The sequence below is a fragment of the Vicia villosa genome, linkage group LG2 (assembly GCF_029867415.1).
Source record: "Vicia villosa cultivar HV-30 ecotype Madison, WI linkage group LG2, Vvil1.0, whole genome shotgun sequence".
Taxonomy (NCBI): domain Eukaryota; kingdom Viridiplantae; phylum Streptophyta; class Magnoliopsida; order Fabales; family Fabaceae; genus Vicia; species Vicia villosa.
This window is the reverse complement of record NC_081181.1, coordinates 157,626,423-157,639,243: the sequence shown is the minus strand read 5'-3', so window position 1 is coordinate 157,639,243 and position 12,821 is coordinate 157,626,423. Positions and strand designations below refer to the sequence as shown.

Sequence of the window (12,821 nt, the reverse complement as noted above, 5' to 3'; positions counted from 1 at the left end):
GATGATAATATTTAATATTGTCATTAGCTGCAAAATGATCAATCCCACCGTCCATTGACGGAGTCTATTTAAAGTCAGAGCACAATTTTGTATGGACCGACTCAACAAAAGAATTGTTAGCACCAAGATTCAACAAACCTGAGACCTAATCCAACCCAATGCAAAAATTGACTTGTTTTAACACAAGGATTGTTAGCGTCTAGCAGGATTTGATTAGAGACTAGAGAGGATTTGATTAGAGACTAGATAGGATTATTTTCCCTATTAACTTCCCTTTGCACTTATTTGCACGCACTAGTCGCAGTAGAAATAGTTGTAAGAAAGATGATTAGGAATGAAGATGCAAATAGATTGTGAAAATGAATTACTAATATATAGGAGATACACTGTATTGTATTGTAGGTTAGAGGACACAAACGCCTCTAATATAACTTGAAATAGACTTGTAGACATGTATTAGAATTGACTGATAAAAAAAGGAATTACTCCAGTAATTCGAATTCGTCATCCCTGAGGTGAGCAACGAACTTGAGAGGACCACGAGGACCTTGAATATCTTCAGCAACAAACTCAACCTTATAAGGAAAATTTGCAGAGATTCTCTTATCTTTCCATATAGAAACGTTCTGTTTGATGTTACCTTCCCTGCCGCTGAGATCAACCTCCGGAACTTTAGGAACGTGATACACTTTCAGAGGAACCTTCACCCTAACACGCGCTCCAATCTTCAGTGATGAATCTCCGTCCACGTCGCACCTTATCATCGTCGCGATTCTCCTGCTTCTCTGTATCTTGGAATTGGCGAACGGCAACGGAGCCGCCATTGTTGCAATTGTAGTGCTACTCGTCGTGCTCATCATGATCGATTGTGTTGCGTTCGGTTCTTTCTGTCGCAAAATGAAAATATAGAGTAGGGATTGCTTGCTTGTTTGTGCCGCTCTCTATCTCTCTCTCTGCTACTCACTCATGGATATGGATAATAAAAATAATAATAATATAATATTATTAATCAACTGGACTCTTCTTCTTTCGCCCAATCAAATTTTGTCACATATTTCCTCCGTCAAGTTTTTTAAATAACTCTAATTCTAAATTATTCACATTTTATAGTTTTTTTTTTTAAATTATAGTTTCTAAATATCTGTTTTTTTTTCTCCGTCCATATTTATTACATTCTTAATTATTATTAATATTTCATTTTTAATTAATAATTATATATATATATGTTTTTTTTCTTTTTTGAAAATTATATATATTTTTAATTATCTTTTAATCATTAATTACTAAAGAAAAAATGAATAGAAACATATCTAGTATTTAGAAATAACAAATTAAATTTCAACTAAATCATATTTGCATGTTTTATCAAATATTTATATTGAAACTTATAATTTGCGATTTCTTTTCTCACTCTTATGGCGCGGCTCACACATTTGAAAATTCAAAATTGTTAACGAAGCTACCTACAGTTCACCCGACAAGGTGATTTTGTCTTCTCAATAAAGACTTAATCCACTAATCAAAATTTTGATTACAAACTTAATATTAATCGGTCAAAGACTTCTCAAAAAGTCTGACTAAACACTAATCTCTTAAAAAGTTAAATCAGAGTTACAACAAGAATTTGTGTTTACAAACTTGCTTCTAAAAATCTGATACACACAATGAATTACAAACCTTTACACTTTAGAAACATATACAATAAAATATTCAAAGTGTAGTGAAGAAGATTTTCTATCTCAAAGATATTTCTGGCTTTTTCTCTTTACTTTCTTCTTTCTTTTCACGCTTCTGTTCCACACCAGTTTCTTACTTTTCACACTTCACATCCATAGTTTTCAAATATCCAAGACCTCTTTATATAGATGGTGAATAGATTCGATGGAGTGTGAAGTTGGAATATCCTCAAAATTCACATCTCTAATAAAAATGTTTGTTGCATGTAATGGAGTGAGGATGGACGAGTGGCGACAATAATGGTACAATAGTACAGAGTGTACAGTCTTTTTTCTGGAATTTCAGGGTAGTGGAAATGATATCAGCATATTTTTCCTTTTAGGAACGTTTGATTTTGCCGCTTAAGTTTGTACTATTTTTCAAGAATATTCTTTCAAACGTTCCTAAAAGGATAAATATGCTGATATCATTTCCACTACCCTGAAATTCCAGAAAAAGACTGTACACTTTGTACTATTGTACCATTATTGTCGTCACTCGTCCATCCTCACTCCACTACATGCAACAAACATTTTTATTACAGCTGTAAATTTTGAGGATATTCTAACTTCACACTCCAACGAATCTATTCACCATCTATATAAAGAGATCTTGGATATTTGAAAACTATGGATGTGAAGTGTGAAAAGTAAGAAACTAGTGTAAAACAGAAGCGTGAAAAGAAAGAAGAAAGTAAAGAGAAAAAGCCAGAAATATCTTTGAGAGAGAAAATCTTCTTCACTACACTTTGAATATTTCATTGTATATGTTTCTAAAGTGTAAAGGTTTGTAATTCATTGTGTGTATCAGTTTTTTAGAAGTAAGTTTGTAAACACAAATCCTTGTTGTAACTCCGATTTAATTTTTTAAGAGATTAGTGTTTAGTCATACTTTTTGGGAAGTCTTTGACCGATTAACATTGAGTTTGTAATCAAAGTTTTGATTAGTGGATTAAGTTCTTATTGAGAAGGCAAAATCACATTGTCGGGTGAACTGTAGGTAGCTTCGTTAACAACGAACAGGATAAAATCTTTGTGTCTTTTATCATTCTTATGTTCTTGTTGTTTGCGTTTTTAGATTGCGAAAAAATTCTGATCCAGAAACCCAATTTAAACCCTTAATTTCTTGTGTTTCCTTACACCTTTAATTGGTGCCGTATTCGGGAACTTTTTGTCGATTATATCCAATATTAGAGTCATGGGAATCGTATCCTCGTGTTTTTGCCCTTGCGTTCCTTGCAATCCCCAATTTTATTTTATTTTATTTTTAGTTGTATATTCAGATTTTTATAATTTTATTTTAATCATTTTTCTATTTTCTAATTGTTTTTTCTCAATCATTGTTGGTATTTACATATTTATTGCATTGTTGATTCATGACTACTATGTCTGTCTATCCGAAATTCGGATACATTCAATACTTAATTTTTTAAAAAATAACATAACACTTACGGATAATACATATTCGAAAACATTCATACATCTCTGAAATAAGTATAATAAGATGACTCATTCGTTTGCGTTTCAATTTTGTGAAAAGTTGGTACGTCGTCAGATCGCGTAATTTTAAAAAAAAAAAAAACAGATATTATGTTTAATTTTATTCGCTTATATCATTGCTATTTTACTTTAAAAATTAAAAAAAAATTATATTTTAATTTAAGTTATCATATTTATTTAAAAATAAATAGTGTGTTTGATTTAAAATAAGAGATTGGAAGATTTAAAAATTATTTATGATATAGGACAAAAATTAAGATTATGAATTGAATAAAAATTAAAAAAGTTGTCTCTCATTAAATTATTAGAGAACTTTTTATTCTTAATACAAATTATTTAAAATGAAAAAAATACGTTTTTATTTTCTACTAAAAATATATTATCTTTTAATATTTACAATACGCAAATACACTAATACCCTTTTATTTCGAGTACAAACTATTTAAAAAAATACCCTTTTATTTCTAGTACAAATTATTTAAAATACAAAAATGTCATTTTCTATTAAAATATATGTTGTTGCTCTCTCTTATCCTCTTCTATTATATTTACAATATAAAACTCTTTTAAGTTATTTAAAATACAAAAATACCCTTATATTTTCTACTAAAAATATATTCTTTGGCTAGTTTATGTTTGGATGTATTTTTTGTTTTTTGTATTTTCAAATAAATATTGTTTATTTATATTTTTTAAATATTATTTTCAAACAAATATTATTTTTGGTGTTAACTTCGAGTGCGTCTGAAGTTGCATCTTAAAACTTTCGAAGAATATTTTTGAATTTTAAGAGGTTTAAGATGCATACATAAGGGTAGATAGAACAACCCCCTTGTTCATATGACATCACAACGTAATGAGAGGTTTAATGAATCATTTACATCGTTATGTTTGTTATTTTGGACAAATTGTTAATTCTTCAAAGTCCGCTTGTTATTTTGGAGACATTAGATTACTCATCAAAGATCTAGAGATATAGTTTTTCACTTGGTATTATTCCTTTCACTTACTTGGGCATTCCTATTTTTAAAGGAAAACTAAAAGTTCATCATCTTTATGTCCACTGTTCATCTTATAAAATCAAAGCGAGCTTCTATAGAATCACTTACAAAAAATGTGGTTGAAGTCTCACCACCTGCTATTGATACGTGAAGTTAATACAAATGCTAGGGCAATAGAAGTTAATGTGGCATTCACTGCCTTGCTTGTCTTTCAATTTTAATTAATATTTTTTAAGGACTTCATAAAAAATGGTTAGACAGTTGGCCCTTGGACAGCCTTCAATACAAACTTGAATGTAGATCCAAAATCATCTCCGAATTCCACACCATGTTGTGGAAATAGATTGCAGACTGGCTGAATATGAACAGATTACAGATATGGAGAAACAGGATCAAAATCTAAAGCATTAGAATAAAAGAATCAAATGATCAATTAGAGGAAATGGAGATTAGTAATACAATACATTCAGCTTCTTGTTGCAGAAAATGCATAAATGTGCGGATTTTTTTTTTCCTTTTTCGAAAGCAAATTAAATAAAAAAAAGACGAATAAACAAGCAACAACAGATACATATAACCGGAACAAAGGATTTACAAAGCTCAGCTGTTACAGTGACAAGGAATTTGACAAGACAAGTTGGGAATCAGGATTCATAATACACGAGCTAACCAAAACCCATCAAAGAATTGAAAAGTACTCACACTAATCATATACGGAAGCGACCAATAAGCCTGCATTGTTCTGGAAGTAAAGAAGAAATTATTTGTCCATTAAGTGCAAAAAGCTCACCATCAATCCCACAGCCACTGTGAGTGTGTTTTCCAGACTTTATTCTGACAGACTTTACCTGCATCCAAATCGGCACTGAGTTTATACAACTTCAACATATATATAGGTATCTGTTACCAGGCAAAAAGAGAATGTGCCTCTTCTGCACACTAAATAACATGGCAAGATATGCCAAACAAGATATCACTCTCTAACGAACTGAAGTGGACATAATACACACTTGAAACGGATCACAACTCTCAACCGTAGTCTTCGAAAAAGGAAGGCCAAAGGTTGAAATATAGTACCTCATTTGAAGATTTTACCAGTTCAGCCATCACTATATGGTGCACTTTAATCATTAATAATGTAGTGTGTAAAATGGTTTAGCAGTCATTTCCAACATCTATTAAGAAAAGGAGTAAAACAATTATTAAAGCAAATACCTTCACATATTCAACATATGGCAGTGAAAGGTGTCGGCCCATCTGTAGAAGTAAAAAAAATCGAGCCAGCCTCAGCCTTCCACTCCCATGAACCATGATCAGATCTAGAGTGTTATCGTCGTGCTCAGCCCTGGGAGCAACCACCTGGGAGCTCTGAACAGTTCTACAAGCATGGTTGCAAACCAGAATGCCAACAAACTGTCCCTTTGAAACAACCCATTTCTCTCCAAAATGAGGCACGGCCTCCTTCGTGGATCCTACTTCGGTATCATCTGGTGGCCCTGGCAACTCAATGGGGTTTTCCGCATCCCAATTAGCCTCTGCATCCCATTTTGGTTCAGCATCCCAGATAGGACCTGGGTCAGACAGTGTAGATGATATATCCTCTCTATCATTTGTTGTATTTCCCCATTTAGAGGTATCATGTGTGGTGGTCAATCCAGACCATCCTCTATCATTCCTTGACTTAGATCTGGTTCGCGGCCAGTTTGGAGTTGTTGACAGAGGCAGCTGTGGATGGATGACTTCTGGCTCTGATGTGATATTGCTCCTTCCAGATGATAGGCGTTTTGACTTTGGATCTAAGCCACGCACCAATTCAGAAGGTTCAGTGCTAGCATGAGTGCTACTGCAGGTATCCAGATCTCCACCAGACATCCGACTCGGAGTCATTATCGAGTCGATACTTGAAAGACTAGATGCCCTGGGCAATCCATCCTTATTTGATCTACCCATGATGTCAGTATACAGCTCCGATATGTCTACTACTTCCTTTTCACCTGAAAGCTTTCCTTCTCTCTCAGTTTTTGATGCTGGAAGATATTCAACTTCATAGCTGTATCGCGGTAAGCATAAGAACTTAAGAAATCCAGCAACAAAATACCGCAGTGGGCCAAAGCGCTTCTGATATTTTTCAGAAAGTTCCAGCACTGCAACATTAGACATAAACACTTAATGCCCATTCATAAGACGAACTTAATAATTGTGCCACTGCATTGAAAAATTTCCCTCAATTGCTAACTCGATGTCTTATAGTACCCCTAGCTTTTCTTTTATCTTTCATTCTTATCTTTTTCTCCATATTATCAGTTACATAGTGCCTATGGTTAAATTGTCATTAAGGTTACAGACTTCGAAATGAAAAAGTTGTCGAGATAATAATGGACAATTTACAGAGCCACCTAAATGCAGCGTGTTAACATCTTCTGTTCTTCCTAACAATTTCTTCGGCCCTCACCCCCAGCCCACATTTTTCCTACTTCCTATTCCTAACATTCTCATGTATATTGCATATAAAAGCCCATATCACTATCCTACTTATTACCAAGAGTTCCTATGATCTTTTAAAGAGAACTGGCGTCAGTTAAATATTACACGTTCTCTTAATTAGTGAGGAGACCCTATTCTTTTCACACAAGGTTAGGATGGGTCTGAGAATTGTCTGCACTGCAATTCTAAATGGTTCTAGTGTGAGGAGTCCTTAAGCTTTTTAAGTGATAGGATCTTGACCTAAGCTAAACCACAGTTGCCAAAAAAGTGTGGCTACAAAATATTCTCAAGGAAGACATGGTCTGCAAAATATGAACCTAAGCTAAACCACAGTTGCTAAAAAATTGTGGCAACAAAAAGCAAGGAACCTAGCACTAACTAGAAACGAAGCAGTATAAAAGTGTTTGTATATGCCATTGACTTACCATCACTAACAAAACCATAATATGAGACTGTTAATCCAAAGTGAATTTTATTATTCTGAATCCATTCAACAGCAAAGACATCTGTAGCAGTAAGGCCCCCCTGAACCAAGAAATTGCATTATTATATAAGGTAACTGCAAGTGTTTATGAAGTAGTGTTATCAATAAATCTAGATAACTGTTGTCATGGAAAATATAAGTGTCATTCCAATCAAAAAAGGTCATTTGTTTTTACCAAAAACAGAAGTGATACGTAGTATACTCCAAATAAAGTATAAAAGAAATCCCCTCCATACACATTTAAGGGAACAATGAATCACAGTCATACTGTGTCCCACTTTGAATGCTTATTACTGCTTTCCTGTTTGAGAGTAGAAAAACAAAATAACGCTACCTTCACAATAGCCATTGCCGCAGAAATCGGATCCCTAACTCCAAGAACAGTCCATACCAGTGAGTTATCAGAACCAGCTGGTATAATTCCAATCGGTATAGATATTCCTTCCTTTTGATTGTCTCTACTAAGGAGACCATTAACAACCTACAAATAAACAGCCACATCATATAACTTGCCCATCATCAACGGTGTGTATATATATTATATATGAGTTTGTCGGGGTGTGTGTTCAAAATATGAAGGAACATTACTCCTTCTGTGAAAAAACACAACCTGAAAGTATGATTTTTTTTAAATATAATGATGGAGTGTGATGTACAGCATATTTGCTGGAAAAATGAACAACGCCTATACTTTTGTGAAAAATATTCATGAGCAACAATCTAACAGATGAAATTCGAGTGAAAGGAACAATTCTTTATTTATATTGAACTATAGACAATAATGACATGATAGAGATCCAATTATTTTTTTATGATACAGGTCTAGGCAAGGAATCTTTCATCTTCATTCTTGTATATTCTATTTTATGTTTTCGATTGAGCAATTTTCAGAGATTTTGACAGGGATTAATCAAGGGCGGCAAAACTGGCTCAGATGAGATCATGTTCTCTCACCCACAGTTGACATATAATAGTATCCTCTTATTTGAAGAGGAAAACAAAGTTTTGTTAATGTTCTTTCTGTTCTCGGATTCTATTAGGTAATCTTGGATTTAAAAATCAATGTGGCTGGGATAAAGGGATATTTTTCCATCCTTTTGCAAGTTGTCAAGTCTTCCAACAGCCCCTTAATTAGTTGAGTGCTACTCCACAAAACAAAATATTTCAATTTGGGTGATTGCTATTGAAATTGGAGACTTATTCCTATCTTCAGAGTTTTCCTTGTCTCTGTTATGTTATCTATCAACTACTCATATATATCTCTCGTACGAAAACAACAGTGACAACAAAGCTTTATCCATTATCTGGAGTTTGCTATATGGATTAAAAATTACCAGGGCTTTTTACAAAGATAATTTTTCAAAAATCCATCTAGAGCAAAGACTTTCTGAACAGTTCTTCTTAAAGATACAATCTCCTAAATGACTAAAAATAAGGATCATGTATTTTCTTGGCAAGAAACTAAAATCTGTTAGTCATTCATGACTAAACTTGCCTCTCTTTAAATCCAGAGAGGAGTATGGAGACTTCTCTTTTTTCGGTCTAACGTGTACATTTGTAACTCGTTTTCCAATCCAAACTCAGCTAAATTTGGAGATTGCTGTCATTTTAGCAATCTCCAAGGTAATGAACTGACTGCAATTAACTCAATAAAAAAAACTCCCACATATCAGTGTTTAATGCTTAGAAATAAAAGCAATGTGATGTTCACATAATAGTAGAAAAAGTGCAACAGAGAAAATAATAAAAGAAGAAATAATGATCCATTGAAACACCTAATATGAAGCCCTAAGAGAAACTTTTACATTGATTTTCAGTAATTCTACCACTTAAGATTATAATTTTACTTTGCTGCCATTGAATAGCAAGCCTCATATCGCTACAATAAGTAAGAGGGATATGGACAGTGGGAAGACAAAGACCCCAATAGGGCAAGGGATACATTTGACCATTGCTAACCAACTGCTAGCTTGGCATTTGGCAGGGCAGTGGAGGGGGCTGAAATTCTATGTTATGATATGATACATGTAGATCTAAGAGGATAGAGATCAAAAGTAAGATAGACTCGGTAGGAAAATTGGGGGCGAGAACCAAGCCTCTCAATGTTTGGATTATCATTGTATTTTCTTCTTGGTATGGATTATTCGCCCTGTTTTATCCAATCAAGGCAATACGTGAAAAGCCTTTTAGGAGATAAAACAAGCAATATAGTAAGAAGACAGTATTTGAAATGAACAAGCCAGTACAGAGAAAAGGTAGCTGAATAATTAAAATAGTGAGCCGACCTCATTTATTATCCCATCACCACCAACACATATAATTCCTGAAAGAAGGCAAAATTTCAAGAGAAAAAAATTATGAGAAAAGAAAACATTTCAGAAGTATTAAAGAAAACTACAACTCACATATGTCCATACTATAGAGTAGTGAATTTACCATCAGGGCAACTGCTGATGTCTACGGTTGATGCAAGATTTCTGGCATGACCAGCAGATGTTGTTTTGACTACCTCCAATCTAAACCCAGCAAGCTGTCAAAGTATAAGCCACAAGCTGCTTTACTCATCCTTCCTCTTGCATGGTATATTTATATTTATATATATAAAGTAATGCAAGTAGTTCAACTATAATGGTTGCAGTGTTGAAATCAAAAACTGAAGCCGCATATGAATAATAATATGAAAGAACAATATGTTGACAAAACAACAAAAATTTGAACATAATATAGATATATTGCTATGATTATCAGTCCTTCAGCTTTTGACTTCATTGCCAAATTCGAATATGGTGTCAAATATGCATATCAACACAATGATGCACTTAACAACAAACGTACATACAGCTCATGTGATTGAGGATGGAGTGTAACATACCCTAAAAATCGGCTCCACGGTATCATGGAAAACTTTACTTGAACGACCTCTGCCTGAGCGTGGATTTAAAATTACAAGCATCTTGGGTGGAGTTTTGCATCTGAAGAGCAATTCCGGAGGGGTATCGGTTTGAAACAATTCAGAAGACGCTTGCTTCTTGGAAGACACTAAAGGGTGAGGAAGACAGTTAACAAAACAGTGTTGATCAGCAAAACCACCAACCCACTGAATCGCCTCTTCTATAGTAGATGCCACAAAACGAAAGTCCTTGCGACTCCTTCGAGATTTAATAAAACAAGAAAGACCACACGAAGCCTTTTTCATCGGATACGAGTGCACCGTGAAATGCTTGAGACCAGCATGATAAGAAACCTGTTTCGAAATAACACATCACAATATCACATAAACTAAAACCAATTAGCCATATTTCTTTTGTTTCCCTATAAACTAAAAAGAGTTTGTTTATCAAGTGATTACCGAGATGACATCGTCAAGGTGCAGAACATGAGATCCCCAAATTAAAGCCTTGCTTGTTAGTTTAGCATCCACAGAGGGTTGGTTGGTAGTAGTATCCAAAGAAGCTTGTTGAGCATTATTTGCATTATTTACAGAAATCTTCCTCTTATCCAAAACCAATTTTCCGGAGTAAACCACATACCCTAACAAATCAGACTTCTCATCTCCTCCTCCTCCTCCTCCACCACCACCACCTATATCAATCCTATGCTCAAAATTCTTCCCCGCAGCATCCTGATCACCACCACCTCCCGGCCTAACACCATCAGTACTCTTCTTAGAAGCCTTAATTTTACCGCGTTTTTCAGGGAAAACAATAGGCGAAGAGTGTTCACCAGAAGTAGAAATCTGGGAACACAATCCTAACCGTCTGAAAGACTGTTGAGGCGAAGAGAGTCGAAACGCGGCAGCGGCGGATGCAGCAGACTTAGAGTTAGAGTTGGTGTTACTACTACCAGTAGAATTACGGGAAAGACTACCACTCTTGAGCATATCTCTCATCCTATAACAAACCCTACGAACATGATGGTGCAGGGTTCGAAGATTAGGGTTTGAAGATAATGAACTCAATTGTTTGTTCTATGCTTCAATTTGATCAGATCGAGAATCGACGATTGGATCTATAACCAATCAAGCAAGAGAGTTTGATTTTAGTTTCTAAGTTGGAAATTCGGTTAGAAAAGTGATGGATCGGTGGCTCCGGGAGCTGAGTAGAGAGAAAAAAAGTTTGGGGTTCTGGCTGGCACCCACCCACCCAACGCACTCACTCGTGTTTGTGTTTTGTGTTGTGCTGTGGGTGGAGTGTAATCGGACGCTCAAGATCCCTCGACCTCAACGGATTCACCACTTTCCTTTGCCGTCATACTCAGTTCTTGTCAATTTTTTTTCTTTATTGTATTTTTTAACTAATAATTAGTTGTGAAAATTCAAAACCGAACAAACATAATACCTGCCATTGTACCAACTTAAACTAAACAATTGTCTATTATGGATTTTTATATTTTTATTTTATGCTAAAATGGATCAAATGATTGGATTCGCATCTCATCCCATCACCTATCTTTCATTATATTTAGGGATTGTTTTTTTATCAACTTTCTAATTTTTAGAAGTCTTTTAAATGTTCTATAATATTATTCCTATTCTATAATTAACAATTTGTTTTTATAAGGGTTCCTAATTTAAATTTTGAAACTCTAAGGAAATACTAACTTTTATAACATTAACAACTCATTTAATTTTAAAAAAAAATCAATAATATATAATACGTAATAACAACAATAATATCTATAACAAAACATAAAGGCAAAATATAATTTTCGTGTAGCCTATTTTTCTTCCAATTATAACATTTTTAGTTTTTTTTTAACTTTAACCTCTTTTTACTAACTGTTATAGGGCAGTTTTTATTTTTTTTTTATTATTTTACAAATAATTAATTAAATAAAAAATCAACACATAAAAAATATTGTTTATATCACGTGCCCGTCTGGACGCTAGTATTAAAATAAATTAAAAACATCAATTATTATTAAGACAAATTAGTTACTTTTTGATGAGTTTTTGACCATATATGTCACAACTTCATCTTATATCCTATAAGAAACAAGCTTGAATAAATAACACATGTCTGACCAATGTTGATCAGTCTCTTAATACAATATTGATCAAGATAATGTCTAACTTGATCAATCCCTTAGTATAATAGTGATCAATATAGCATTTAACTCGATCTGTCCCATTGTACAATTTTGACCAAATATTAAGAACGTTATTCTCACATTTTTAGTGTTTTAAAGTTACATGTTAGTGAATTGTTCATCATCATCATTAATGTAATGTGATACATAACACAAACCATCGTTCTTATGTTGTAGTGGTTGAGACAACAAATTATTCAGTCTGGTTGATCCTTCAAAGTCAAACTGCGTAGCATCGGCATTGATCCTAAGCAAATGAGGAAATGGTCTATATTTTGTAGTAAATTGTTGTTAGGTTAAAAATCATGTTGACTAAGTATGGGTCATAAAAACTCATTATTTACTATTTTGAAGTGAAAATAAAATATTTTGGGCAACATTATAAATTTCATTGCTTTGCTTTAAAACACCATGAGATAAGAATGTGATATCTTAATATACCGCCTCATATATCTTGTTGTAGTGTCTCAACTATTCAAAAAATGGTTGTTTTGATTCTCCGTAAACAACACATGGTCAAAGTGCTCAAGATACATTTTATCAACCAGC

At 33.8% G+C, this 12,821-nt stretch overlaps 2 protein-coding genes across 2 annotated transcripts; both read right to left on the bottom strand.

Moving 5' to 3' along the window:
- Positions 1-335: 335 nt before the first annotated feature.
- LOC131652683 (ferredoxin-thioredoxin reductase, variable chain) lies at positions 336-986 on the bottom strand. The gene has a single exon (XM_058922624.1). It carries the CDS (start codon positions 858-860, stop codon positions 483-485), a length of 378 nt encoding a protein of 125 aa, XP_058778607.1. The 5' UTR covers positions 861-986; the 3' UTR covers positions 336-482.
- Positions 987-4,766: 3,780 nt separating this feature from the next.
- Positions 4,767-11,502, bottom strand: LOC131652680 (sphingoid long-chain bases kinase 1). The gene is made up of 8 exons (XM_058922622.1): positions 10,534-11,502; positions 10,057-10,428; positions 9,621-9,714; positions 9,470-9,507; positions 7,519-7,665; positions 7,126-7,225; positions 5,432-6,360; positions 4,767-5,064 (listed from the first exon to the last, which is right to left on the bottom strand). The coding sequence occupies exons 1-8, from the start codon at positions 11,071-11,073 to the stop codon at positions 4,924-4,926; spliced, it is 2,361 nt and encodes a 786-aa protein (XP_058778605.1). The 5' UTR covers positions 11,074-11,502; the 3' UTR covers positions 4,767-4,923.
- Positions 11,503-12,821: the final 1,319 nt, after the last annotated feature.

What these genes read in the sequence shown, in the direction of transcription:
- LOC131652683 (XM_058922624.1), bottom strand. Translation starts at nt 860, where the DNA reads ATGATGAGCACGACGAGTAGCACTACAATTGCAACAATGGCGGCTCCG.
- LOC131652680 (XM_058922622.1), bottom strand. Translation starts at nt 11,073, where the DNA reads ATGAGAGATATGCTCAAGAGTGGTAGTCTTTCCCGTAATTCTACTGGT. An exon ending in CGGCAATGGCTATTGTGAAG is followed by an intron (nt 7,226 to 7,518) that starts GTAGCGTTATTT and finishes TTCTTGGTTCAG; the next exon opens with GGGGGCCTTACTGCTACAGA. An exon ending in CATATGTTGAATATGTGAAG is followed by an intron (nt 5,065 to 5,431) that starts GTATTTGCTTTA and finishes ATTTGGATGCAG; the next exon opens with GTAAAGTCTGTCAGAATAAA.